The following is a 27,937-nucleotide window of genomic DNA, read 5'->3' on the forward strand; positions in this document are numbered from 1 at the left end:
GTGGAGCTCAGATAGCAGCTTGCTGAGTGTAGCCCAGCCAGCATCCGCCAGACTGGTGCTGCCTGGGTGAAACCCAGCTCGCTTCTCTCTCATGAACTGTCCAACCCACCAGTTTTACCTAATTGTGAGGAGTGCCCTAATAAATAGGAGCATAGCCCCCCCCTGGCGGACTGGAGTGTGAAGTGTGTTGTGTGGTTTGTGATACCTGGTAAAGAGATCTCCATTATAGCCATCAGACGTAACATCACTCCCCCTGGTGTACTGCAACGACCAGGACCCTGGGGCGCTGTGTGTATTATGTATGTATGTGTGTGTGTGTGTATATATATATATATATATATATATATATATATATATATATATATATATATATATATATATATATATATATATATATATATATATATATATATATAGTGTATATATATGTGTATTTAACAAGTTTTCTCCATGTTCTTCCTACCCTAAGGTGGAAAAATCTGCTTAGCACAAACTACAGCTATCAGTAAAACTGCGGATTGTGATTAAATACCGTTGGACTTATCGGTTCTTTAACTTTTCTTTTTTTGGAACTCTTAAAATGCTCATTTTACTATTGGGGTGACACAACCAACCTGGTCAGGTCTAATAGATCCAGTTAACAATGTATGCCGATTACTTGGATTTGAAAGTCAGTACAGCAGCCACATCAGGTCTATGAGATCTATTTTACCCCTTAATGACCTGTAATGCATATTTTCATCACCCACTTACGGTGGGTGTATGAAGCAGGCTCAAAAGCTGAGCCCATTTCATACTGAGCTGATACCAGTTGAATTACAGGTTAAAAGTACCTAGAGAGACTAGAAAATAAATAAAATATTTTTGAAATCACCCACATTTTCCCAGTTCAAAAAGAACTTAAAAAAACAAAAAAAAAGCATAATTGGTATAATTGTTTCGGTAAAATTCTGATCTATTAAAATATTGAAACCATATCTTAAAGGCAAAAAAAGAAATAGAAAGGACTCAAACTCCAAAATTGGTAAATTGCTGTTCATCGGTTGCTGCCCATTCCAAATATATGCAATAAAAATCAATTAAAATGTCATGTGTAACCTAAAATTTTATCAATAGAAACTAAAGCTCGTCTCGACAAAAAACAAGCTTTCACACCAGCCCTTTAATGGAAAAAGAAAAAAAAAACCTACAGGCCATAGGAAATGACAACGCAAACAAATTCTTTTTTTTATATTTTTTAGCAAAGGTCTGAATTGTTCAACCAATAAAATAAAATTAGGTTTGGTATCGCTGTAATCGCACTAATCTGGAAAATCATATTAAACTAAAGTAAAAAAAAAAAGTAGTGGCGGATTTGCTTTGATTCTTTTTCACAATTTCGCATCTTTTTCGCCCCTTACCACATATACGAAGGCCATGTCAAGGGAAGAATAATCAAAAGGTTATGCCTCCTACTAAGAGAAGAAAAAGCAGAAACAAAAGTGCAAAAAATGAGAATTATGAAGTAGGGAATATTGTATGACGTTTACATGGTACATCCACATTATTATTTACCGCATTTGTTGGACAACCTTTTTGACATTAAAATTGACTGGATATCAATAAAAATACCATAATTTATTTAGTAAAGGTTTATTCTTCCAATATGAAATGTGTATGAGGAATAATTTTTCTTAAAATGCTGGGAATTACTTAACATTACAAATCTTTATTTTTTAGTGTTCGTTATGAACTCCAGGCTGCGTGCTTTGGGTGGAAGGATAAACAACATTCGAGTAACTGAACTTCCAAAGGAAAAAAACAGGTCAGAAGTGGTTTGCAATGTCCGTTTCCTGGATGGCTCTCAGCAGAATTTCAGAGCTAATGTAAGTCTTATTGTACCACACCACAGACTTAAATATGGAGTTCTTAAAAAAACGCTTAGGGTATGTGCACACGTCAGGTTTTTTTCCTGACAAAATCCGGAGAATTCTGCCAGAATATTGCGTTTTTTTCCGCGCGGATTTCTCACGTTTTTTGCGCGGTTTTTGCGCGGATTTTTTGCGTTTTTTTTTTTCCTGAATGCATGAAATCCGCAAAAAATCCGCAAAAAGAATGAGCATGGCCATTCTTTTTGCGGATTGCGTTTTTTTTGCGGAAAAAAACGCATCCATCTGAACAAAAAATCCGGAATGCATTCTAAATGATAGGATGCATATTTTTAGCGTTTTTGGTGAGGAATTATAGCGTTTTTATAGCGAAATTCCGCAAAAAAAACGCTAAAAATCCGGACGTGTGCACATACCCTCAAGGTGAACTTACCATTAATACTCCATTATTCATGCTCACATGCTGCAGTTTTGGCATGCTAGATTTGTCTCTTGTGAATGTTGATAAAGTTTAGTGTTGGGGGAAAAAAAGTCCTATTCTATAGAATCAGGTTTTAGCACAAAAAACGAATCAAAACATGATACCTGCATTTTTTCACCACTCATTCATTCCAATGAGTGAAAAATGATAAAAGAAGTGACATGCTTCATTGTACCAAAAACTATGTAAAGCGCAAAATCCTGATGACGACAAAAAAACAATGTGTGTGCGTGACATTTCTGAAATCTCATAGGGTTTGCTGGTACTGTAAAACATAGCTGAAAATGTGTCACTCCCTGACAAAGCAACGTGTGAAACGCGCGTTGGAGTGTGAGGCGGCGGGATCACCATATCCAGCATGAGTACTGGTTAGTATGCACTATGCATTTTTTTTGGATTGTTTCTGCGGAGGAATTTTGAGGATATGTGCTACTTATGCATTGATTAGTAACATAGTGTCATGCATTTTCCTCTTTCCCATTTATTTACATAGTTATTTTACCTAGTCATTGTTATATGCTCCCAGAGCTCAGTGTTGTGAGACTGAAATTCTGTCTCTGCGACACCTTATATTTATGCTGTATATGCTGATCTGCTCCTCTTGTTTTTAACCCAGTTTTGTGTATTGTTTTTGCTTGGTGTTAATAAATAAAAGACTTATTGAATTTTAATCTTTATATATTTTTTCAAGTACGGTAGTTTTTTCTTTTTTCTTGGATATTCATATGTGTGTATCTACTTGAAGTTTATTTACAAATATTTAGGGTTTATATTGTGTTCTCCTGATTTTGTTGGATTAAAGCCATTTGAAAATGGTGCCTGCGCAGTAGCAGCTATCGGTGTCTAGCTGTGATCTGATAGCTGCTACTGCGCATGCGCTGGCGGCGCCATCTTACTGGAGAAGAAAAAAAATTCCTCCAAGATGGCGCCACCAGTGCCTGTGCAGTAGCAGCTATCAGTGGCTAAGGATCTAACTTTTGACATCACTGTCAAACGTCTGATAGAAAGTGCCGCAGTGCGCATACATTGCCTAGTGCTGAAGCTCAGTTTTTGTCCCATGACTGATAGCAAAATTCTTTTTAGAGCACTGGATAGATATTCTGCACTTATACACGCAATGGAATTGTGACATCAAGAAGGAAAAGTCTTAGGCCGGCGTCACACTTGCGAGTTTTACGGACGTAAGAGCGCAGAATCTACATCCGTAAAACTCGCAAAAAATACGGCACAATTATTCTCTATGCCCCTGCTCCTATTTGCCGTATTTTACTGATCAGTATTATACGGCTTTCTACGGCCGTACAAAATCGCAGCATGCTGCGTTTGTCACCGTACTGCGCAAGAAATACGCCAATGAAAGTCTATGGAAGCGTGAAAAATACGGATTACACACGGACAAGCAGTGTGACTTGCGAGAAATACGCAGCGCTGTTAGAGAGAAAAGCCGGCAATTCAGTGCGGTGTACAGTAAAATCACACTGACAGCTTACAGTCCAATAGGTAGAATAAATGTGTACACATAGAATAGGTATATATATATATATATGTCAGTGAGACACATATATGTATATATATTAATATTTATTCCAGCGCTAGACAGCTTGAAAGCCGGTAATTCCAATACCGGCTTTTTCTTTCTCCTTCCTAAAACCCGACATGATTTGAGACATGGTTTACATACAGTAAACCATGTCTTCTCTCCATTTTTTTTGCAGATTCCACACTACTAATGTCAGTAGTGTGTATCTGCAAAATTTGGCCGTTCTAGCTCTTAAAATAAAGGGTTAAATGGCGGAAAAAATTGGCGTGGGCTCCCGCGCAATTTTCTCCGCCAGAGTAGTAAAGCCAGTGACTGAGGGCAGATATTAATAGCCTGGAGACGGTCCACGGTTATTGGCCCCCCCCTGGCTAAAAATATCTGCCCCCAGCCACCCCAGAAAAGGCACATCTGGAAGATGCGCCTATTCTGGCACTTGGCCACTCTCTTCCCATTCCCGTGTAGCGGTGGGATATGGGGTAATGAAGGGTTAATGCCACCTTGCTATTGTAAGGTGACATTAAGCCTAATTAACCCCTTCCCGACCCATGACGCCACGTAGGCGTCATGAAAGTCAGTGCCATTCCGACCCATGACGCCTATGCGGCGTCATGGAAAGATCGCGTCCCTGCAGATCGGGTGAAAGGGTTAACTCCCATTTCACCCGATCTGCAGGGACAGGGGGAGTGGTAGTTTAGCCCAAGGGGGGTGGCTTCACCCCCTCGTGGCTACGATCGCTCTGATTGGCTGTTGAAAGTGAAACTGCCAATCAGAGCGATTTGTAATATTTCACCCATTATAACGGGTGAAATATTACAATCCAGCCATGGCCGATGCTGAAATATCATCGGCCATGGCTGGAAATACTAATGTGCCCCCACCCCACCCCTCCGATCGCCCCCCCACCCCCCCGATCTGGCCGGTACACTGCTCCGGCTCCCCTCCGTCCTGTGCTCCGCTCCCCCCCGTGCTCGTGTCCGCTCCCCCCGTGCTCCAATCACCCCCCCGTGCTCCAATCACCCCCCCTGCACTCCGATCCACCCCCCCCCCGTGCTCCGTTCCACCCCCCCGTGCTCCATTCCAGCCCCCCCGTGCTCCGTTCCACGCCCCCGCGCTCCGTTCCACCCCTCCCGCGCCGATTCCCCCCCGTGCTCCGATCCCCCCCCCCCATGGTCCCCCCCCACCCTATCATACTTACCGATCCAGCCGGGGTCCCGTCCGTCTTCTCCCGGGCGCCGCCATCTTCCAAAATGGCGGGCGCATGCGCAGTGCGCCCGCCGAATCTGCCGGCCGGCAGATTCGTTCCAAAGTGCATTTTGATCACTGAGATATAATCTATCTCAGTGATCAAAATAAAAAAAATAATAAATGACCCCCCCCCCCCCCTTTGTCACCCCCATAGGTAGGGACAATAAAAAAATAAAGAAATTTTTTTTTTCCACTAATGTTAGAATAGGGGTAGGGTTAGGGTTAGGGGTAGGGTTAGGGGTAGGGTTAGGGGTAGGGTTAGGGGTAGGGTTAGGGGTAGGGTTAGGGGTAGGGCTAGGGGTAGGGGTAGGGGTAGGGTTAGGGCTAGGGTTAGGGTTAGGAATGTGCACACGTATTCTGGTCCTCTGCGGATTTTTCCTCTGCGGATTTGATAAATCCGCAGTGCTAAACCGCTGCGGATTTATGGCGGATTTACCGCGTTTTTATGCGCATTTCACTGCGGTTTTACAATTGCGATTTTCTATTGGAGCAGTTGTAAAACCGCTGCGGAATCCGCACAAAGAAGTGACATGCTGCGGAATGTAAACCGCTGCGTTTCCGTGCAGTTTTTCCGCAGCATGTGTACAGCAATTTTTGTTTCCCATAGGTTTACATTGAACTGTACACTCATGGGAAACTGCTGCGGATCCGCAGCATTTTCTGCAGCGTGTGCACATACCTTTAGAATTAGGCTATGTGCACACGGTGCGGATTTGGCTGCGGATTCGCAGCAGTGTTCCATCAGGTTTACAGTACCATGTAAACATATGAAAAACCAAATCCGCTGTGCCCATGGTGCGGAAAATACCGCGCGGGAACGCTGCATTGTATTTTCCGCAGCATGTCAATTCTTTGTGCGGATTCCGCAGCGTTTTACACCTGTTCCTCAATAGGAATCCGCAGGTGAAATCCGCACAAAAAACACTGGAAATCCGCGGAAAATCCGCAGGTAAAACACAGTGCCTTTTACCCGCAGATTTTTCAAAAATGGTGCGGAAATATCTCACACGAATCCGCAACGTGGGCACATAGCCTTATGGTTAGGGTTGGAATTAGGGTTGTGGTTAGGGTTAGGGGTGTGTTGGGGTTAGTGTTGTGGTTAGGGTTGTGATTAGGATTATGGCTACAGTTGGGATTAGGGTTAGGGGTGTGTTGGGGTTAGTGTTGGAGGTAGAATTGAGGGGTTACCACTGTTTAGGCACATCAGGGGTCTCCAAACGCAACATGGCGCCACCATTGATTCCAGCCAATCTCGTATTCAAAAAGTCAAATGGTGCTCCCTCACTTCCGAGCCCTGACGTGTGCCCAAACAGTGGTTTACCCCCACATATGGGGTACCAGCATACTCAGGACAAACTGCGCAACAATTACTGGGGTCCAATTTCTCCTGTTACCCTTGTGAATCTAAAAAAATGCTTGCTAAAACATAATTTTTGAGGAAAGAAAAATGATTTTTTATTTTCACGGCTCTGCGTTGTAAACGTCTGTGAAGCACTTGGGGGTTCAAAGTGCTCACCACATATCTAGATAAGTTCCTTGGGGGGTCTAGTTTCTAAAATGGGGTCACTTGTGGGGGGTTTCTACTGTTTAGGCACACCAGGGGCTCTGCAAGCGCAACGTGACACCCGCAGACCATTCCATCAAAGTCTGCATTTCAAAAGTCACTACTTCCCTTCTGAGCCCCGACGTGTGCCCAAACAGTGGTTTACCCCCACATATGGGGTATCAGCGTACTCAGGAGAAACTGGACAACAACTTTTGGGGTCCAATTTCTCCTGTAACCCTTGGGAAAATAAAAAATTCTGGGCTAAATAATTATTTTTGAGGAAAGAAAACGTATTTATTATTTTCACGGCTCTGCATTATAAACTTCTATGAAGCACTTGGGGGTTCAAAGTGCTCACCACACATCTAGATAAGTTCCTTTCAGGGTCTAGTTTCCAAAATGGGGTCACTTGTGGGGGGTTTCTACTGTTTAGGCACATCAGGGGCTCTGCAAACGCAACGTGACGCCCGCAGAGCATTCCATCAAAGTCTGCATTTCAAAACGTCACTACTTCAATTCCAAGCCCCGGCATGTGCCCAAACAGTAGTTTACCCCCACATATGGGGTATCACCGTACTCAGGAGAAACTGGACAACAAATATTGGGGTCAAATTTCTCCTGTTACCCTTGGGAAAATTAAAAAATTCTGGGCTAAATAATTATTTTTGAGGAAAGAAAACGTATTTATTATTTTCACAGCTCTGCATTATAAACTTCTATGAAGCACTTGGGGGTTCAAAGTGCTCACCACACATCTAGATTAGTTCCTTTGGGGGTCTAGTTTCCAAAATGGTGTCATTTCTGGGGGATCTCCAATGTTTAGGCACACATGGGCTCTCCAAACGTGACATGGTGTCCGCTAATGATTGGAGCTAATTTTCCATTTAAAAAGCCAAATGGCGTGCCATCCCTTCCGAGCCCTGCCGTGCGCTCAAACAGTGGTTTACCCCCACATATGGGGTATCAGCGTACTCAGGACAAACTGGACAACAATATTTGGGGTCCAATTTCTCCTATTATCCTTGGCAAAATAGGAAATTCCAGGCTAAAAAATCATTTTTGAGGAAAGAAAAATTATTTTTTATTTTCATGGCTCTGCGTTATAAACTTCTGTGAAGCACCTGGGGGTTTAAAGTGCTCAATATGCATCTAGATAAGTTCCTTGGGGGGTCTAGTTTCCAAAATGGGGTCACTTGTGCGGGAGCTCTAATGTTTAGGCACACAGGGGCTCTCCAAACGCGACATGGTGTCCGCTAACAATTGGAGCTAATTTTCCATTCAAAAAGTCAAATGGCGCGCCTTCTCTTCCGAGCCCTGCCGAGTGCCCAAACAGTGGTTTACCCCCACATATGAGGTATCGGCGTACTCGGGAGAAATTGCCCAACAAATTTTATGATCCATTTTATCCTACTGCCCATGTGAAAATGAAAAAATTGAGGCGAAAATAATTTTTTTGTGAAAAAAAATTACTTTTTCATTTTTACAGATCAATTTGTGAAGCACCTGAGGGTTTAAAGTGCTCACTAGGCATCTAAATTAGTTCCTTGGGGGGTCTAGTTTCCAAAATGGGGTCACTTGTGGGGGAGCGCCAATGTTTAGGCACACAGGAGCTATCCAAACGCGACATGGTGTCCGCTAACGATGGAAATAATTTTTCATTCAAAAAGTCAAATGGCGCTCCTTCCCTTCCGAGCCTTACCATGTGCCCAAACAGTGGTTTACCTCCACATGTGAGGTATTGGTGTACTCAGGAGAAATTGCCCAACACATTTTAGGATCCATTTTATCCTGTTGCCCATGTGAAAATGAAAAAATTGAGGCTAAAAGAATTTTTTTGTGAAAAAAAAGTACTTTTTCATTTTTACGGATCAATTTGTGAAGCACCTGGGGGTTCAAAGTGCTCACTATGCATCTAGATAAGTTCCTTGGGGCGTCTAGTTTCCAAAATGGGGTCACTTGTGGGGGAGCTCCAATTTTTAGGCACACGGGGGCTCTCCAAACGTGACATGGTGTCCGCTAAAGAGTGGAGCCAATTTTTGATTCAAAAAGTCAAATGGCGCTCCTTCCCTTCCAAGCCCTGCCGTGCGCCCAAACAGTGGTTTACCCCCACATATGAGGTATCAGCGTACTCAGGACAAATTGGACAACAACTTTCGTGGTTCAGTTTCTCCTTTTACCATTGGGAAAATAAAAAAATTGTTGCTAAAAGATAATTTTTGTGACTAAAAAGTTAAATGTTCATTTTTTCCTTCCATGTTGCTTCTGCTGCTGTGAAGCACCTGAAGGGTTAATAAACTTCTTGAATGTGGTTTTGAGTACCTTGAGGGGTGCAGTTTTTAGAATGGTGTCACTTTTGGGTATTTTCAGCCATATAGACCCCTCAAACTGACTTCAAATGTGAGGTGGTCCCTAAAAAAAATGGTTTTGTAAATTTCGTTGTAAAAATGACAAATCGCTGGTCGAATTTTAACCCTTATAACTTCCTAACAAAAAAAAATTTTGTTTCCAAAATTGTGCTGATGTAAAGTAAACATGTGGGAAATGTTATTTATTAACTATTTTGTGTCACATATCTCTCTGGTTTAACAGAATAAAAATTCAAAATGTGAAAATTGCGAAATTTTCAAAATTTTCGTCAAATTTCCGTGTTTATCACAAATAAATGCAGAATTTATTGACCTAAATTTACCACTAACATGAAGCCCAATATGTCACGAAAAAACAATCTCAGAACCGCTAGGATCCGTTGAAGCGTTCCTGAGTTATTACCTCATAAAGGGACACTGGTCAGAATTGCAAAAAACGGCAAGGTCTTTAAGGTCAAAATAGGCTGGGTCTTGAAGGGGTTAATAATGGAGATGCGTCAATTATGACACCTATCCATTATTAATCCAATTGTAGTGAAGGGTTAAATAAAACACAAACACATTATTTAAAATTATTTTAATGAAATAAAAACAATGGTTGTTGCAGTATTTTATTCAACGCCCAATCCAGTCACTGAAGACCCTCGTTCTGTGAGTAAAAAAACATAATAAACCAACAATATACTTACCCTCCGCACATCTGTAACGTCCAACGATGTAAATCCTTCTGAAGGGGTTAAAACATTTTGCAGCAAGGAGCTGTGCTAATGCAGGCTGCTCCTCGCTGCAAAACCCCAGGGAATGAGGCTAAAAATAGATCAATGATCTATATTTAGCTTTATTTGCGGTGAGGCGCCCTCTGCTGGCTGTTCATAGATCGTGGGAAATTACCTAGAAAGCCAGGGAGCTTTCTAGGTAATTTCCCACGATCTACGAACAGCCAGCAGAGGGCGCCTCACCGCAAATGAAGCTAAATATAGATCATTGATCTATTTTTAGCCTCATTCCCTGGGGTTTTGCAGCGAGGAGCAGCCTGCATTAGCACAGCTCCTTGCTGCAAAATGTTTTAACCCCTTCAGAAGGATTTACATCGTTGGACGTTACAGATGTGCGGAGGGTAAGTATATTGTTGGTTTATTATGTTTTTTTACTCACAGAACGAGGGTCTTCAGTGACTGGATTGGGCGTTGAATAAAATACTGCAACAACCATTGTTTTTATTTCATTAAAATAATTTTAAATAATGTGTTTGTGTTTTATTTAACCCTTCACTACAATTGGATTAATAATGGATAGGTGTCATAATTGACGCCTCTCCATTATTAATTAGGCTTAATGTCACCTTACAATAGCAAGGTGGCATTAACCCTTCATTACCCCATATCCCACCGCTACACGGGAATGGGAAGAGAGTGGCCAAGTGCCAGAATAGGCGCATCTTCCAGATGTGCCTTTTCTGGGGTGGCTGGGGGCAGATATTTTTAGCCAGGGGGGGGCCAATAACCGTGGACCCTCTCCAGGCTATTAATATCTGCCCTCAGTCACTGGCTTTACTACTCTGGCGGAGAAAATTGCGCGGGAGCCCACGCCAATTTTTTCCGCCATTTAACCCTTTATTTTAAGAGCTAGAACGGCCAAATTTTGCAGATACACACTACTGACATTAGTAGTGTGGAATCTGCAAAAAAAATGGAGAGAAGACATGGTTTACTGTATGTAAACCATGTCTCAAATCATGTCGGGTTTTAGGAAGGAGAAAGAAAAAGCCGGTAATTGAATTACCGGCTTTCAAGCTGTATAGCGCTGGAAAAAATATTAATATATATACATATATGTGTCTCACTGACATATATATATATATATATATATATACCTATTCTACGTGTACACATTTATTCTACCTATTCTACTGTAAGCTGTCAGTGTGATTTTACTGTACACCGCACTGAATTACCGGCTTTTCTCTCTAATATATGTGTCTACTGACATATATATATATATATATATATATATATATATATATATATATATATATAGACAGTATATATATATTTTCTTTTCTTTTTGGGACACATGGATCACTTCTATAGCGGTATGTTGGTTTTGCTAGCCTGCGAGAAAACCACGCAGTACGGATGCCATACGGATTACATACGGAGGATGCCATGCGCAAAAAACGCTGACACACCCTGCCTACGGAGGAGCTACGGACCACTTTTTTCGGGACTTTTCAGCGTATTACGGCCGTAATATACGGACCGTATTGTTTTACGCTGTGTGTGACGCCGGCCTTAGACTTATGGGAATCACAGGATCAATAGACACATTAATGATTTGATTTAAAAATTCTGTTTGTATTTTTATTATTTGCATAACAGCTCAATTTATTAAGTACTGTGTTTGAGCGCCATGCGCATAAAACCACACCTACTCCTTGTCATGCTATCAGTGAGGTTATTATATGATTGCAAATCAAGATCCTCTGCTGGCAGCTGCTTTTCAATGAATCCGACTTCCATACATTTTGCCACCCATACCCCAATTTCGAGAGTAGAACAGGAGTGACGTTCCCTTGTGAAGTCCTTCTCATGGGATTGCTCATGTGGTATCCAGATGGAGACGTGTAATGGAACAATGAAGTCTGTCGTTTTCAGTAATGAATTCCACTTTTGTCTCATATGCAATGATAGCCGGAAATTGGTCTGGAGAACACATGGTTAACGCCATGAAGAGGCCTTCAAGCGGGAATGTTACATCCATTCTACTCCTGGGATTATGGTGTGGGGTGGCATAATGAATGGTAGCTGGGCCCTACTAGTCTTCCAAGTACAAGAGCAGCTCACCATTAATTGATTTGGTTGTGGCACTAGTGGTACATCCATTTCTCCAAAGTGTCTCAGAATTTGTGTCTCTACATGACAACGCCAGGCCGCATGTTGCTTGTACTGCTGTGAGCAGCCAACAAGGTTTAGATGGCCTGTTACATCTCTGGTCTTATCTCTCATTATAAAATATTAGTTGGCAATTGCAAAACCAGCTTTCAGCAAATAATTGTTATGATTTACATGCCCAAGTGCATTCAGAACATTCCTTAGACAACCAAAAAAACCTCATTGATAGCATGTTAAAGTGTGTAAGTGCACATTTCTGTACATGTTGCTCATGCTTGGTGTTGAATAAATGCATTGTTTTGAATTTTTTTTCATAATTTGATATGAACTTTATTTGAACTTTAATTGTAATTTACATAATTCTTCAACTTTGTCTTCTTGATTTTGCAATATCAATGTAGAGAAGTATATAACTAACTGTACATATTGCAGTACGAGGATTTAGGCCAGATGCATCTCAGTGCTTGTGCCTGTTCTTATGAATGTCATTTCAACTCAAAACCTATTCCTTATTCAGATCCCTTAACTGTCCATAGAAATACAGAGGATTTCCATGTCTGCTAGCATAGTCTGTGGAAAAATTTCCAGTGAAATCTGCATTCCTAAATTCAAATTCACTTTTCATTTGTGGTTACAATTTTTCTCTGATCGCCCATGACGGCACCACGGAGAGAGGGGATCCGCCCACCAAGGACAGGAAACCTACGGATAAAAAGGCGGTACCACTCTCCTGCATCAGTTGGTTTCCTGTCCTTGATGGGAGACCTACGGACTTACCAGTCGTCGTTGGAATTCCGGGGCCAACCAGTCCGATTCAGGCAGCTGGGGTCCCTCTGCCTCGGCTAGGGTGGTGACCCGAAGCGCCACCGCTGGGAGCCAGTGGGCCGACAGGGTGTGCGGGGGAGGTGACAAGGAGTTCGCGGTCACTTCCCCAGGTAAGATGCAGCAGCGGCAACATCCAGAGGGGTCCTTCTGTGGTTGCGGGAGGTGCAGCGCGACCCTCCCTAAAACAAGCATAAGTCTGCACGCCGCACCGCCATCGGGCGTGCAGAGTAACGCGCTATAGGGACTGCATAGGACCGGGGGCGCCGGTCAGCAGCGCCATATCTGCTTCCCGGGCGCCATCTTGAAAGTTCGGCGCATGCCCGGGATCTAAGCTGGTCTCGCGAGAGGCGCCGATGCGCTCGTGCGCCGGTATGCGCAGGCGGGGCTCCGGCCGGGCGCTTGGCGCGGTCTGCGCAGGCGCCGGCGGGATGGCCGCTAGAGCGCTTTTGGCACAGTGTATGACACAGAGTTACTGCGGGCGCCGGCGTTCGGCGCTCCTCTATGGGAGCGGTCGCTACTGCGCAGGTGCGGGGAGCGGCGGGAGGGTTCAAATAGTAGAATCCATATCCTCCCAGTGGCTCTGCAGTAATAAGCAGGAGCCTTAAGAGAATAGGAGCGCCAGCTCAGCCAAGTCTCAAGGCAGCATCCGCAGACCAGCAGCAGTATGAGCGACCCGGCATCACCTTTGCCCGAATCACCTCCACTTGTAGCATCGCCACAGCAGCAGCAGCAGCAGCAGCAAAAAAGGCGACAGCAGAAAGGGCACCAGGACACCAGCAAAGAACGCCAAAGGTCTCAACACAGTAAGGAGTCCAGTACGGCGTCGGGGAGAAAGCCAGAGGCAGAGAACCCCCAACCGGTATTTATGGGTCCTGGAGGTGGTAAGTGGATCTTCGTGAATGTCAGAGACAGTAAGAGTGTTATTTGTCTCTTTTAGGGGAGGAAAAGCGTAGCTAAAACTAAGCACAAAAGTTGCGCAATCTGTAGAGAGGATCTTCCACCTACATGGGATAAGAGACTATGCAATACTTGCATTCAGCAGACTGTATCTGAAAACCTTCCAGGGTTTGCAACAGATCTTAAAAGCCTAATTAAAGAGCAAGTGGAGGACACCTTTAGGTCACTAAAAAGTGGGAAAAAAAGGAGAAAGACTAAACACAGGTCCCCATCTCCAGTCTCAAAATCCGAAAGTGATAGTGAGAGTTCAACGTCCTCCGTCTCCTCCGACTCATCTGCATCATCTACTTCTTCCTCAGGGGGACATAACTGTTTCCCTCTAGAGGATACTGATGGCCTCATAAAGGCGGTGAGAAGTACCATGGGGTTGGTAGACTCCCATCCTAAAAAAACAGTACAAGACATCATGTTTGGGGGCCTAGAACAGAAAAAGAGAAGAGCTTTTCCGCTTAACGAAGCAATCGCAGCCTTAATTAAGAAGGAATGGAAGAAGCCCATGAGGAAGACTCTCTTAACGCCAAAAAGGAAATACCCCTTCGAGGAAGAATCGTGCTCCTTTTGGGAAAAGGCCCCCAAATTAGATGTAGCAATTGCCAAAGCCTCAAAGAAATTCGCCCTCCCGTTTGAGGACATGGGGGTTCTAAAAGACCCCATGGACAAGAAGGCAGATGCCTTTCTCAAGGGTTCCTGGGAGGCAGCAGGAGGAGGCCTGAAGCCGGCAGTTGCAGCAGCATGTACTTCACGCTCGCTAATGATCTGGCTGAACCAACTAGAGGGTCAATTAAAGGGGAAAACTTCCCGGGACTCAATTCTGAACACATTACCCGTAATGAGAGGGGCCGCGGCTTTCCTAGCTGACACCTCGGCCGACTCCATCAGGCTATCCGCCAGAGCAGCAGTGTTTGCTAATGCGGCCAGGCGCGCCCTCTGGCTTAAGAATTGGCCAGGCGACCTGCAGACGAAAACGAAACTGTGTACCATCCCTTGTGAAGGAGAGTTTCTGTTCGGGTCGACTCTAGATGACATCCTGGAAAAAGCAGGGGACAAGAAAAAGTCCTTCCCCTCTCTGGGTCTCCCCTCTTATAGGAAGCCCTTTCGGAACAAGAGGTTTTTCCGTAAGAACCCAGGGAGAGGCCAGGGGAAGTGGGAAGATAAGACGAACAAGAATAAAAGATTCATCTTCAACAAAAACCTCAATGACAGCAAGAAACCTCCACAATGAAGGTTCGCCCCAGGTGGAAGGGAGATTATGTCTCTTTCTCCCAGCCTGGGAAAAGATTACCTCCAGTCAATGGATCTTAAACATCATAAAATCAGGACTGAGGTTAACATTCAAGAGGTACCCTCGTCCCTCTTTCAAGATAACATCTACAAGATCCTCGGCAGAAGAGCAGTTAACACTAGAGAACGAGATTGTGGGGTTAGTAAAAGAAGGAGTACTCCTGGAAGTTCCCCCTCAAGAAAGAGGGCAAGGGTACTATTCCCCTCTATTCCTGAGAAAGAAACCAGATGGTTCCTTCAGGACTATTATCAATTTGAGGAACCTAAACAATTACCTAGAGGTTCAAGCATTCAAGATGGAAACGATAAAGTCATCAATCAAAATGCTGTTTCCTCAATGCTTCATGGTGGTCCTGGACCTGAAGGACGCATATTATCACGTCCCAATACACAAGGATCACCAAAGATTCCTCAGAATGGCAATCCACATCAAGGGAGTCCTAAGCCACTTCCAGTTCACAGCCCTACCATTTGGCCTAGCAATAGCCCCGAGGGTTTTTACAAAGCTGGTCGCGGAGGTAATGGCTCACCTCAGGGAAGAAAACACCCTGATCGTACCATATCTGGACGATTTTCTGGTGATAGGCTCCTCTCCGCAACATTGCAAGAATCAACTAGATTTAGTGATTCATTCTCTAAAAGACCTGGGCTGGCTAATAAACCTAGAGAAATCCAGATTGGTGCCTTCTCAGGTTCAGGAGTACCTAGGTCTCACTCTAGACTCCAGGGAAATGGAATGCCGGCTCCCAGAGAGCAAAATACAAAAGATAATGAGCTTAGCGTCAACAGTACAATCTCTCCCCTCTATAACTCTCCGTCAGGGCATGTCCCTGTTAGGCTCTATGACCTCTTGCATCCCTGCGGTCCAGTGGGCCCAACTACATTCAAGAGATCTCCAATGGCAGCTACTATCAGAGCAAATCCTCCTAGGAGAGCATTTAGACGGGCGGTTAACATTATCTCCTCGCACCAATCACTCTCTGACTTGGTGGACGTTGCAGGAAAATCTTTCCCAGGGAGTCCCATGGGTAATCCCGATATCAAAGGTCCTAACCACGGACGGAAGCCCCTCAGGGTGGGGGGCTCATCTGGACGACCTGGTAGCTCAGGGCATTTGGTCTCCTTCCCTTGCAAACAATTCCTCCAATATGAAGGAACTCCTGGCAGTAAAATTTGCCCTTCAAGAATTCTCGGGAGTCCTTCAATCTCACCATGTAAGGGTGATGTCGGACAATCGGGTGGTAGTGTCTTACATAAACCATCAGGGGGGTACCCGTTCCAAAAGCCTAATGGAAGTGGCCAACTCGATCCTTCAATTAGCCGAGAACAACCTTCTATCCCTGACAAGCCTACACATAAAGGGGGTAGACAATTACAAGGCAGACTTCCTCAGTCGATCCAGCCTAAAACAGGGGGAATGGGAACTAAATCCAGAGATATTTACCCAGATCACGCAAAAATGGGGTGTTCCCAAAATAGATCTCTCCGCGAGCCATTTAAACAAAAAAGTAGCCTCCTTTTGCTCCCTATCTCCCCTGGGGAACCCAGTAGCTGTGGACGCGTTCCTGATTCCTTGGGGTCTCCATCTGGTCTATGCCTTTCCTCCCCTCATTCTGATTCCAGCAGTGCTGAGGAAGATTCGGGAGGACGGGGCGCTAGTCATTTTAATTGCCCCGTTCTGACCGAAGAGACCTTGGTTCTCATGGATGAGGAAGATGTCAATATCCGACCCTTGGGTATTACCAGACCTCCAGGATCTGTTGTCACAGGGCCCAATCTGTCATCCACGAGTCAAGAACTTGCACTTGACAGCCTGGCTCTTGAGAGGAAAATATTAGAAAACAGAGGGTTCTCTTCGGGGTTAATCTCAACTCTGTTAAAAAGTAGGAAGCCAGTTACAACAAAACAGTACGGCAAAATATGGAAAAAGTTTCTGTCCTTTTCAGGTGCAAAAATAGGGAAAGAGATCCCCCTTAATTCCATATTAGAGTTCCTACAAAACGGGTTGGATATGGGTTTAGCCACCAGTACCCTAATAGTTCACGTGGCAGCATTAGGAGCCCTATTTAATTTTGACTTAGCTTCAAATAGATGGGTCTCTAGATTCATTAAGGCAGCAGGAAGATCGAGGCCTCTGCCAGTAAAAGTGGTTCCTCAATGGGACTTAAACTTGGTCCTTAAAGCCCTGACTAGTCCTCTATTCGAACCATTACATGAATCTACAATAAAAACGCTATCTCTCAAAACAGCTCTATTAGTCGCCCTCACTTCTGCCCGTAGGGTCAGCGACTTACAGGCTCTTTCAGCCAACCCTCCTCACACACAATTTCAAGAGGACAGGGTTGTTCTAAAAACAGACCCAGCATATCTCCCGAAAGTGGCTTCAAAATTTCACAGGTCTCAAGAGATATCTCTTCCCTCCTTCTGCCCCAACCCTAAGAACAAGGAGGAACAAACACTACATACACTAGATGTAAGAAGATGTCTCTTACACTACCTAGAAGTCACTAGAGAGAGTAGGGAGGATTCCTCTCTGTTTGTGTGTTTCCAGGGTCCCCGGAAGGGGAAAAAAGCATCTAAAGCCACCATAGCAAGATGGATCACAGACGCCATCAGTCTATCATATTCAGCAAGTGGGATGTCCGTTCCCGGGGAGGTTAAGGCTCACTCAACGAGGGCAGTAGCAACTTCCTGGGCGGAGAAGGCCGGAGCTTCCATTGACCAGATATGTAGAGCTGCTACCTGGTCCTCACCATCCACATTCTATAGGCACTATAGATTGGACCTAATCTCCTCTTCAGACCTTACTTTTGGTAAAAGGGTTCTGGAGGCGGTGGTCCCCCCCTGAATGTACTATCTATGCAATTCTCTCCGTGGTGCTGTCATGGGCGATCAGAGAAAAATATAGTTCTTACCGATAACGGTATTTCTCTGAGCCCATGACGGCACCCGTACATTCCCTCCCTTCACTTATGGGTGCACACATTGAAATAGTGCCATAGTCCATTTATAATTTAAAGTCACGCGGTATCTTGTTATGCTAAACAGTTAAAATTTTACAAATGTCTTAAGTAGTCTCCCATCGTTTTCTATGTAAACAACTGATGCAGGAGAGTGGTACCGCCTTTTTATCCGTAGGTTTCCTGTCCTTGGTGGGCGGATCCCCTCTCTCCATGGTGCCGTCATGGGCTCAGAGAAATACCGTTATCGGTAAGAACTATATTTATTGGGTGCGTGTTGTCTGCAGAAACAAAAGCTGGGCACAATGTATTAAGCACTAAAATGGAATATTTGTAATTTACACTGAAAATCACATATAGGGTCAAAATAGTTACTAGTAGATTAATAAATGAATTTTCCAGATGGCGTGATTTTTAACATGGTGGGGGGTTTCTGCTGTTCTGGCACCTTATGGACAGGTCTGGGAGCAAAGGTATAGAGCGGAGTAGACTGATACATACTTTTGTGAGAAAAGATCCAGTGCAACCTGTTTTCATCATTTAATCCTCTGCTCTTTGTGGGACTTTCAGTCAAGTGGGCGGTCGTATCAGCAGCTTTCTTTGTACACATATGCATATAGAGACAGCTGTTAGTCACTGATAGGATCGACCAGAAAGAATAGAGAGTTAAATGATGAAAACACGGGTTATCTTGAATCTTTTCTCACAAACTATTGATCAGTCTACTCCGTTCTACACCTGCTCTAAAACGTGTAACCTGTAGATTTGACTGCGTTTTCCTGGTGACAGGTTCGCTTTAACAAACTTCTTCAATGTAATTTTAAATACCTGAAAGGGATAACGTTTTAAAAATGGGGTCTTGTTTGGAACCTTTCTGGTGTTATGAGCCTCTCAAATTTCACGTCAAAAGTGAAGTGGTCCCTAAAATATAGGTTTTTGTAAATTTCATTGAAAAAATGACAAATTGCTGCTAAGCTGGTAAGGTTTCTAACATCCGAATGAAAAATAAATACATTTAAAAGAAATTTATACCAAAGTAAGACTTAAGTGTATATGTGGGAAACCTTATTTCTCACCGTAATCTGCGGTGAAGTCATTGAGCTTGCGCTGCAGTGACCTTATCACTGACTTTTTCCCACGGTCCCAAGGTCACCGCAGTTCAGCCCTGCTGGAAACGCAGCCTCACTGACCGCTGGTCAATGATTCTACTCTGTCATGGGGTTACTGCGACAGTGTGGAGCCAGAAGACCGCAGCCTCTGATTGCTCCTACCCCGACGCTGAAAAGAAGCACTTCTCCTTCATTTTAAATGTGTTTATTTCTTCTGGCAGAACAAATGTTAATTGGCCATGTTGGAAATCCCTGTGCTCACAGCTGAGCACAGTTATCCACTCCGTTCCCCTTTATAATCTAGGCTCTGTTACAAATCCTTGTTAGAGCAAGTATTTGCTGCATGGCTAACAGAGAGAGAGGAGTTCATATGAGAAGGAGAATTGGAGGAGTTATCGGTGACTGTTGTTTGGTTTGTACCGCTACAGAGCAAGTGGGAAGAGCCAGGCATAGCGCCAAAATTGGCATATAATAGATGTGCCTTTTCTGGGCAGCTGCGGGCTTCTACATTTAGGCTGGGGGGAATCAATATCCATGTACCCATACCACCTTGAGAATACCAGTCCCCAGCTGTCTGTTTTATCAAGGCTGTTTGTCAAAAATGGGAGGGGGGGGGGGACCCTACACCATTTTTTAAAATAATTAGCATGGGGACCTCTCTATTCTTCATAACCAGTCTTGCTGACAGCTGAGGGTTGCCGCTGTAGGCGGCAGGTGAGGAATACTCCCATCAGCCACTCCTGCTGTCACTGTTATTAGCAGCAGCAGGTGTAGGCTGATGGGAGTAATAGTCCCAAAAGCCACCGCCTGCAGTCACATTGCTTTCACTTGAATACAATTCTCATCATTCTCCCCTGCTCATGCTGATTGCTGATAGAACAGGGAAGAATGATGAGAGCCGTCTTCAGCAGCCAGTGCTGGGGAACAACACTTACTGTACCGCTTCTTCCCTGGCGCCCGTCCGTGTGGTACTGATGTAAATATCAGGACGTGTGAAACCGCAGCCTAAGAGACATTATAGACATTATGGAAATTTTAGGCCAGTAAGTCTAACCTCTATTGTTGGTAAAATATTTGAAGGGTTTCTGAGGGATGTTATTCTGGATTATCTCAATGAGAATAACTGTTTAACTCCATATCAGCATGGATTTATGAGAAATCGCTCCTGTCAAACCAATCTAATCAGTTTTTATGAAGAGGTAAGCTATAGGCTGGACCACGGTGAGTCATTGGATGTGGTATATCTCGATTTTTCCAAAGCGTTTGATACCGTGCCGCACAAGAGGTTGGTACACAAAATGAGAATGCTTGGTCTGGGGGAAATTGTGTGTAAATGGGTTAGTAACTGGCTTAGTGATAGAAAGCAGAGGGTGGTTATAAATGGTATAGTCTCTAACTGGGTCGCTGTGACCAGTGGGGTACCGCAGGGGTCAGTATTGGGACCTGTTCTCTTCAACATATTCATTAATGATCTGGTAGAAGGTTTACACAGTAAAATATCGATATTTGCAGATGATAAAAAACTATGTAAAGCAGTTAATACAAGAGAAGATAGTATTCTGCTACAGATGGATCTGGATAAGTTGGAAACTTGGGCTGAAAGGTGGCAGATGAGGTTTAACAATGATAAATGTAAGGTTATACACATGGGAAGAAGAAATCAATGTCACCATTACACACTGAATGGGAAACCACTGGGTAAATCTGACAGGGAGAAGGACTTGGGGATCCTAGTTAACCCCTTCCCGACCTTTGACGCCACGTAGGCGTCATGAAAGTCGGTGCCAATCCGACCCATGACGCCTATGCGGCGTCATGGAAAGATCGCGTCCCTGCAGACCGGGTGAAAGGGTTAACTCCCATTTCACCCGATCTGCAGGGACAGTGGGAGTGGTAGTTTAGCCCAGGGGGGGTGGCTTCACCCCCTCGTGGCTACGATCGCTCTGATTGGCTGTTGAAAGTGAAACTGCCAATCAGCGATTTGTAATATTTCACCCATTATAACGGGTGAAATATTACAATCCAGCCATGGCCGATGCTGAAATATCATCGGCCATGGCTGGAAATACTAGTGTGCCCCCACCCCACCCCTCCGATCGCCCCCCCACCCCCCCGATCTGGCCGGTACACTGCTCCGGCTCCCCTCCATCCAGTGCTCCGCTCCCCCCCCGTGCTCGTGTCCGCTCCCCCCGTGCTCCAATCACCCCCCCGTGCTCCAATCACCCCCCCTGCACTCCGATCCACCCCCCCCGTGCTCCGTTCCACCCCCCCGTGCTCCATTCCAGCCCCCCCATGCTCCGTTCCACGCCCCCCGCGCTCCGTTCCACCCCTCCCGCGCTCCGATTCCCCCCCCCGTGGTCCCCCCCCACCCTATCATACTTACCGATCCAGCCGTGGTCCCGTCCGTCTTCTCCCGGGCGCCGCCATCTTCCAAAATGGCGGGCGCATGCGCAGTGCGCCCGCCGAATCTGCCGGCCGGCAGATTCGTTCCAAAGTGCATTTTGATCACTGAGATATAATCTATCTCAGTGATCAAAATAAAAAAAATAATAAATGACCCCCCCCCCTTTGTCACCCCCATAGGTAGGGACAATAAAAAAATAAAGAAATTTTTTTTTTCCACTAATGTTAGAATAGGGGTAGGGCTAGGGTTAGGGTTAGGGGTAGGGTTAGGGCTAGGGTTAGGGCTAGGGTTAGGGCTAGGGTTAGGGTTAGGGCTAGGGTTAGGGCTAGGGTTAGGAATGTGCACACGTATTCTGGTCCTCTGCGGATTTTTCCGCTGCGGATTTGATAAATCCGCAGTGCTAAACCGCTGCGGATTTATGGCGGATTTACCGCGTTTTTTTCTGCGCATTTCACTGCGGTTTTACAATTGCGATTTTCTATTGGAGCAGTTGTAAAACCGCTGCGGAATCCGCACAAAGAAGTGACATGCTGCGGAATGTAAACCACTGCGTTTCCGTGCAGTTTTTCCGCAGCATGTGTACAGCGATTTTTGTTTCCCATAGGTTTACATTGAACTGTACACTCATGGGAAACTGCTGCGGATCCGCAGCGTTTTCCGCAGCGTGTGCACATACCTTTAGAATTAGGCTATGTGCACACGGTGCTGATTTGGCTGCGGATTCGCAGCAGTGTTCCATCAGGTTTACAGTACCATGTAAACATATGAAAAACCAAATCCGCTGTGCCCATGGTGCGGAAAATACCGCGCGGGAACGCTGCGTTGTATTTTCCGCAGCATGTCAATTCTTTGTGCGGATTCCGCAGCGTTTTACACCTGTTCCTCAATAGGAATCCGCAGGTGAAATCCGCACAAAAAACACTGGAAATCCGCGGAAAATCCGCAGGTAAAACACAGTGCCTTTTACCCGCAGATTTTTCAAAAATGGTGCGGAAATATCTCACACGAATCCGCAACGTGGGCACATAGCCTTAGGGTTAGGGTTGGAATTAGGGTTGTGGTTAGGGGTGTGTTGGGGTTAGTGTTGTGGTTAGGGGTGTGTTGGGGTTAGGGTTGTGATTAGGATTATGGCTACAGTTGGGATTAGGGTTAGGGGTGTGTTGGGGTTAGTGTTGGAGTTAGAATTGAGGGGTTACCACTGTTTAGGCACATCAGGGGTCTCCAAACGCAACATGGCGCCACCATTGATTCCAGCCAATCTCGTATTCAAAAAGTCAAATGGTGCTCCCTCACTTCCGAGCCCTGACGTGTGCCCAAACAGTGGTTTACCCCCACATATGGGGTACCAGCATACTCAGGACAAACTGCGCAACAATTACTGGGGTCCAATTTCTCCTGTTACCCTTGTGAATCTAAAAAAATGCTTGCTAAAACATAATTTTTGAGGAAAGAAAAATGATTTTTTATTTTCACGGCTCTGCGTTGTAAACGTCTGTGAAGCACTTGGGGGTTCAAAGTGCTCACCACATATCTAGATAAGTTCCTTGGGGGGTCTAGTTTCTAAAATGGGGTCACTTGTGGGGGGTTTCTACTGTTTAGGCACACCAGGGGCTCTGCAAACGCAACGTGACACCCGCAGACCATTCCATCAAAGTCTGCATTTCAAAAGTCACTACTTCCCTTCTGAGCCCCGACGTGTGCCCAAACAGTGGTTTACCCCCACATATGGGGTATCAGCGTACTCAGGAGAAACTGGACAACAACTTTTGGGGTCCAATTTCTCCTGTAACCCTTGGGAAAATAAAAAATTCTGGGCTAAATAATTATTTTTGAGGAAAGAAAACGTATTTATTATTTTCACGGCTCTGCATTATAAACTTCTATGAAGCACTTGGGGGTTCAAAGTGCTCACCACACATCTAGATAAGTTCCTTTGGGGGTCTAGTTTCCAAAATGGGGTCACTTGTGGGGGGTTTCTACTGTTAAGCCACATCAGGGGCTCTGCAAACGCAACGTGACGCCCACAGAGCATTCCATCAAAGTCTGCATTTCAAAACGTCACTACTTCACTTCCGAGCCCCGGCATGTGCCCAAACAGTGATTTACCCCCACATATGGGGTATCAGCGTACTCAGGAGAAACTGGACAACAACTTTTGGGGTCAAATTTCTCCTGTTACTCTTGGGAAAATAAAAAATTGCAGGCTAAAAGATCATTTTTGAGAAAATAATTTTTTTTTTTATTTTCATGGCTCTGCGTTATAAACTTCTGTGAAGCACTTGGGGGTTCAAAGTCCTCACCACACATCTAGATTAGTTCCTTTGGGGGTCTAGTTTCTAAAATGGTGTCATTTCTGGGGGATCTCCAATGTTTAGGCACACAGGGGCTCTCCAAACGTGACATGGTGTCCGCTAATGATTGGAGCTAATTTTCCATTTAAAAAGCCAAATGGCGTGCCATCCCTTCCGAGCCCTGCCGTGCGCCCAAACAGTGGTTTACCCCCACATATGGGGTATCAGCGTACTCAGGACAAACTGGACAACAATATTTGGGGTCCAATTTCTCCTATTATCCTTGGCAAAATAGGAAATTCCAGGCTAAAGAATCATTTTTGAGGAAAGAAAAATTATTTTTTATTTTCATGGCTCTGCGTTATAAACTTCTGTGAAGCACCTGGGGGTTTAAAGTGCTCAATATGCATCTAGATAAGTTCCTTGGGGGGTCTAGTTTCCAAAATGGGGTCACTTGTGGGGGAGCGCCAATGTTTAGGCACACAGGGGCTCTCCAAACGCGACATGGTGTCCGCTAACAATTGGAGCTAATTTTCCATTCAAAAAGTCAAATGGCGCGCCTTCTCTTCCGAGCCCTGCCGAGTGCCCAAACAGTGGTTTACCCCCACATATGAGGTATCGGCGTACTCGGGAGAAATTGCCCAACAAATTTTATGATCCATTTTATCCTACTGCCCATGTGAAAATGAAAAAATTGAGGCGAAAAGAATTTTTTTGTGAAAAAAAATTACTTTTTCATTTTTACAGATCAATTTGTGAAGCACCTGAGGGTTTAAAGTGCTCACTAGGCATCTAAATTAGTTCCTTGGGGGGTCTAGTTTCCAAAATGGGGTCACTTGTGGGGGAGCGCCAATGTTTAGGCACACAGGAGCTATCCAAACGCGACATGGTGTCCGCTAACGATGGAAATAATTTTTCATTCAAAAAGTCAAATGGCGCTCCTTCCCTTCCGAGCCTTACCATGTGCCCAAACAGTGGTTTACCTCCACATGTGAGGTATTGGTGTACTCAGGAGAAATTGCCCAACACATTTTAGGATCCATTTTATCCTGTTGCCCATGTGAAAATGAAAAAATTGAGGCTAAAAGAATTTTTTTGTGAAAAAAAAGTACTTTTTCATTTTTACGGATCAATTTGTGAAGCACCTGGGGGTTCAAAGTGCTCACTATGCATCTAGATAAGTTCCTTGGGGCGTCTAGTTTCCAAAATGGGGTCACTTGTGGGGGAGCTCCAATTTTTAGGCACACGGGGGCTCTCCAAATGTGACATGGTGTCCGCTAAAGAGTGGAGCCAATTTTTGATTCAAAAAGTCAAATGGCGCTCCTTCCCTTCCAAGCCCTGCCGTGCGCCAAAACAGTGGTTTACCCCCACATATGAGGTATCAGCGTACTCAGGACAAATTGGACAACAACTTTCGTGGTTCAGTTTCTCCTTTTACCATTGGGAAAATAAAAAAATTGTTGCTAAAAGATAATTTTTGTGACTAAAAAGTTAAATGTTCATTTTTTCCTTCCATGTTGCTTCTGCTGCTGTGAAGCACCTGAAGGGTTAATAAACTTCTTGAATGTGGTTTTGAGTACCTTGAGGGGTGCAGTTTTTAGAATGGTGTCACTTTTGGGTATTTTCAGCCATATAGACCCCTCAAACTGACTTCAAATGTGAGGTGGTCCCTAAAAAAAATGGTTTTGTAAATTTCGTTGTAAAAATGACAAATCGCTGGTCGAATTTTAACCCTTATAACTTCCTAACAAAAAAAAATTTTGTTTCCAAAATTGTGCTGATGTAAAGTAAACATGTGGGAAATGTTATTTATTAACTATTTTGTGTCACATATCTCTCTGGTTTAACAGAATAAAAATTCAAAATGTGAAAATTGCGAAATTTTCAAAATTTTCGCCAAATTTCCGTGTTTATCACAAATAAATGCAGAATTTATTGACCTAAATTTACCACTAACATGAAGCCCAATATGTCACGAAAAAACAATCTCAGAACCGCTAGGATCCGTTGAAGCGTTCCTGAGTTATTACCTCATAAAGGGACACTGGTCAGAATTGCAAAAAACGGCAAGGTCTTTAAGGTCAAAATAGGCTGGGTCTTGAAGGGGTTAATGATAAACTTACCTGGAGCAGCCAGTGCCAGGCAGCAGCTGCCAAGGCAAACAGGATCATGGGGTGCATTAAAAGAGGTCTGGATACACATGATGAGAGCATTATACTGCCTCTGTACAAATCCCTAGTTAGACCGCACATGGAGTACTGTGTCCAGTTTTGGGCACCGGTGCTCAGGAAGGATATAATGGAACTAGAGAGAGTACAAAGGAGGGCAACAAAATTAATAAAGGGGATGGGAGAACTACAATACCCAGATAGATTAGCGAAATTAGGATTATTTAGTCTAGAAAAAAGACGACTGAGGGGCGATCTAATAACCATGTATAAGTATATAAGGGGACAATACAAATATCTCGCTGAGGATCTGTTTATACCAAGGAAGGTGACGGTCACAAGGGGGCATTCTTTGCGTCTGGAGGAGAGAAGGTTTTTCCACCAACATAGAAGAGGATTCTTTACTGTTAGGGCAGTGAGAATCTGGAATTGCTTGCCTGAGGAGGTGGTGATGGCGAACTCAGTCGAGGGGTTCAAGAGAGGCCTGGATGTCTTCCTGGAGCAGAACAATATTGTATCATACAATTAGGTTCTGTAGAAAGACGTAGATCTGGGGATTTATTATGATGGAATATAGGCTGAACTGGATGGACAAATGTCTTTTTTCGGCCTTACTAACTATGTTACTATGTTACATAGTGAATCAGGAGAACTACACTACATTTTGCAATTGGAGGCATTAGCTTTGCTGATTCTTCCACCAATTATAAATTCTTTATCATCTTCCTTTTACCTTTGTTTCTCTATTTCTAGCATTGTCTATAAGTTTTATAGACTGTTAATGGAACAGTGGTTCAACATTTTCAGTAATGCTTGCTTCATGCAGTTTTGGCCCTCTATTCTAGTGATCAGTGGCGGTTCTCAGCAGCCAGACCCCCATCAATCATGCATTTATCATCTAGCTTGTGGATAGGTGTGGTTATAGGATAACCAATTTCAGGTTATATAGCCATGGTGTGCTGCCTTTTCTATTATATTCTGTAGCTAATATGATGTTGAGGTACACACATTATTTCTTCAAACATTTCACATTTTGCATGGTCAGTAAGTCAAATACTTTGCTTTATTCCATTTTTGTAGAGCTCCCATGCTTCTTTTGTTAACTATAGTTACAGTACTTCCTTGCATTTCTTTGTTTTTTGTTTTTGCTACAGAAAAAAATCAGTAATTGTTTGTAGGTGTCACATTTCATTAGTCATCCAGTATAAACTCTTAATTGTAGACTTGCATTGTGAGATCCCAGTAATAGAAAAGATAAATCTTTATAAAGAATGGTGGAGGTGTACATTAATGACTGTGAAATAATAAATATTCACAATGTGCCATTGCAGTAATCTTTTTGGTGACTGTAGATTGCGTGGGCCATAGAGAAGGCCTAGCATTTCAGTCGCGCTATGACTAACATCCTGGTTGTATAGACTGAACTAATAGAACATATTCAACTGGAAAAAAAGTATATTTCTGAAAGAATTGATGTACCAGCCTACTGCTTATGTGGGCAGTAATTACTTTAGCCATATAATTGGGAGCAAGATCTGAATGTGAATCCTAAGCACAGAAATAACATGTCTTTAGACTGCACTGATTTGTGTTTTGTTCTTGCTAAATATTCTCTCTTAGAAATGTGACTCTCTTAAAGCTTAACTTGTTTTTAGTCATGCATGTGAGACATTCTGGTGTTTGTCAGTTTGCTCCGTAAATTTTTGGTGACCAGTGTACAAGTTAGTGTTGTAGCGTTTGAAGTATTGTCCTTGCCTGAAAAAAAAATAATATCGCTAAAAACTGAGCAAGCAGCCCTTTCATTTCGTTTCTGCTAAAGCAAGGCACAATAAGAATAAATGATGATTTATCTTGTAAAAAGAGCGTATTATTTACACCCAATCAACCCCAATTCATGTACATTAACATCTTTCCATGAATATACGGTAATTACGGTATACAGATAAAATGTACAAATATTTATCTGCCTTTTTACCAGATGCAGAATGTATAACCTACATAATCT

At 43.9% G+C, this 27,937-nt stretch overlaps 1 protein-coding gene across 1 annotated transcript in view; it reads left to right on the forward strand.

Annotated features, from left to right (window-relative positions):
* The window catches only part of PTPN3 (protein tyrosine phosphatase non-receptor type 3), a 486,371-nt gene that overhangs the window by 123,343 nt on the left and 335,091 nt on the right, over positions 1 to 27,937 (forward strand). The window contains exon 2 of the mRNA XM_069730487.1: positions 1,720 to 1,865. Coding sequence (XP_069586588.1) covers positions 1,728 to 1,865 — 138 coding nt within the window. The 5' untranslated portion in view covers positions 1,720 to 1,727. The remainder of the gene's footprint in view (positions 1 to 1,719; positions 1,866 to 27,937) is intronic.

Source organism: Ranitomeya imitator, chromosome 6, assembly GCF_032444005.1.
Source record: "Ranitomeya imitator isolate aRanImi1 chromosome 6, aRanImi1.pri, whole genome shotgun sequence".
Taxonomy (NCBI): domain Eukaryota; kingdom Metazoa; phylum Chordata; class Amphibia; order Anura; family Dendrobatidae; genus Ranitomeya; species Ranitomeya imitator.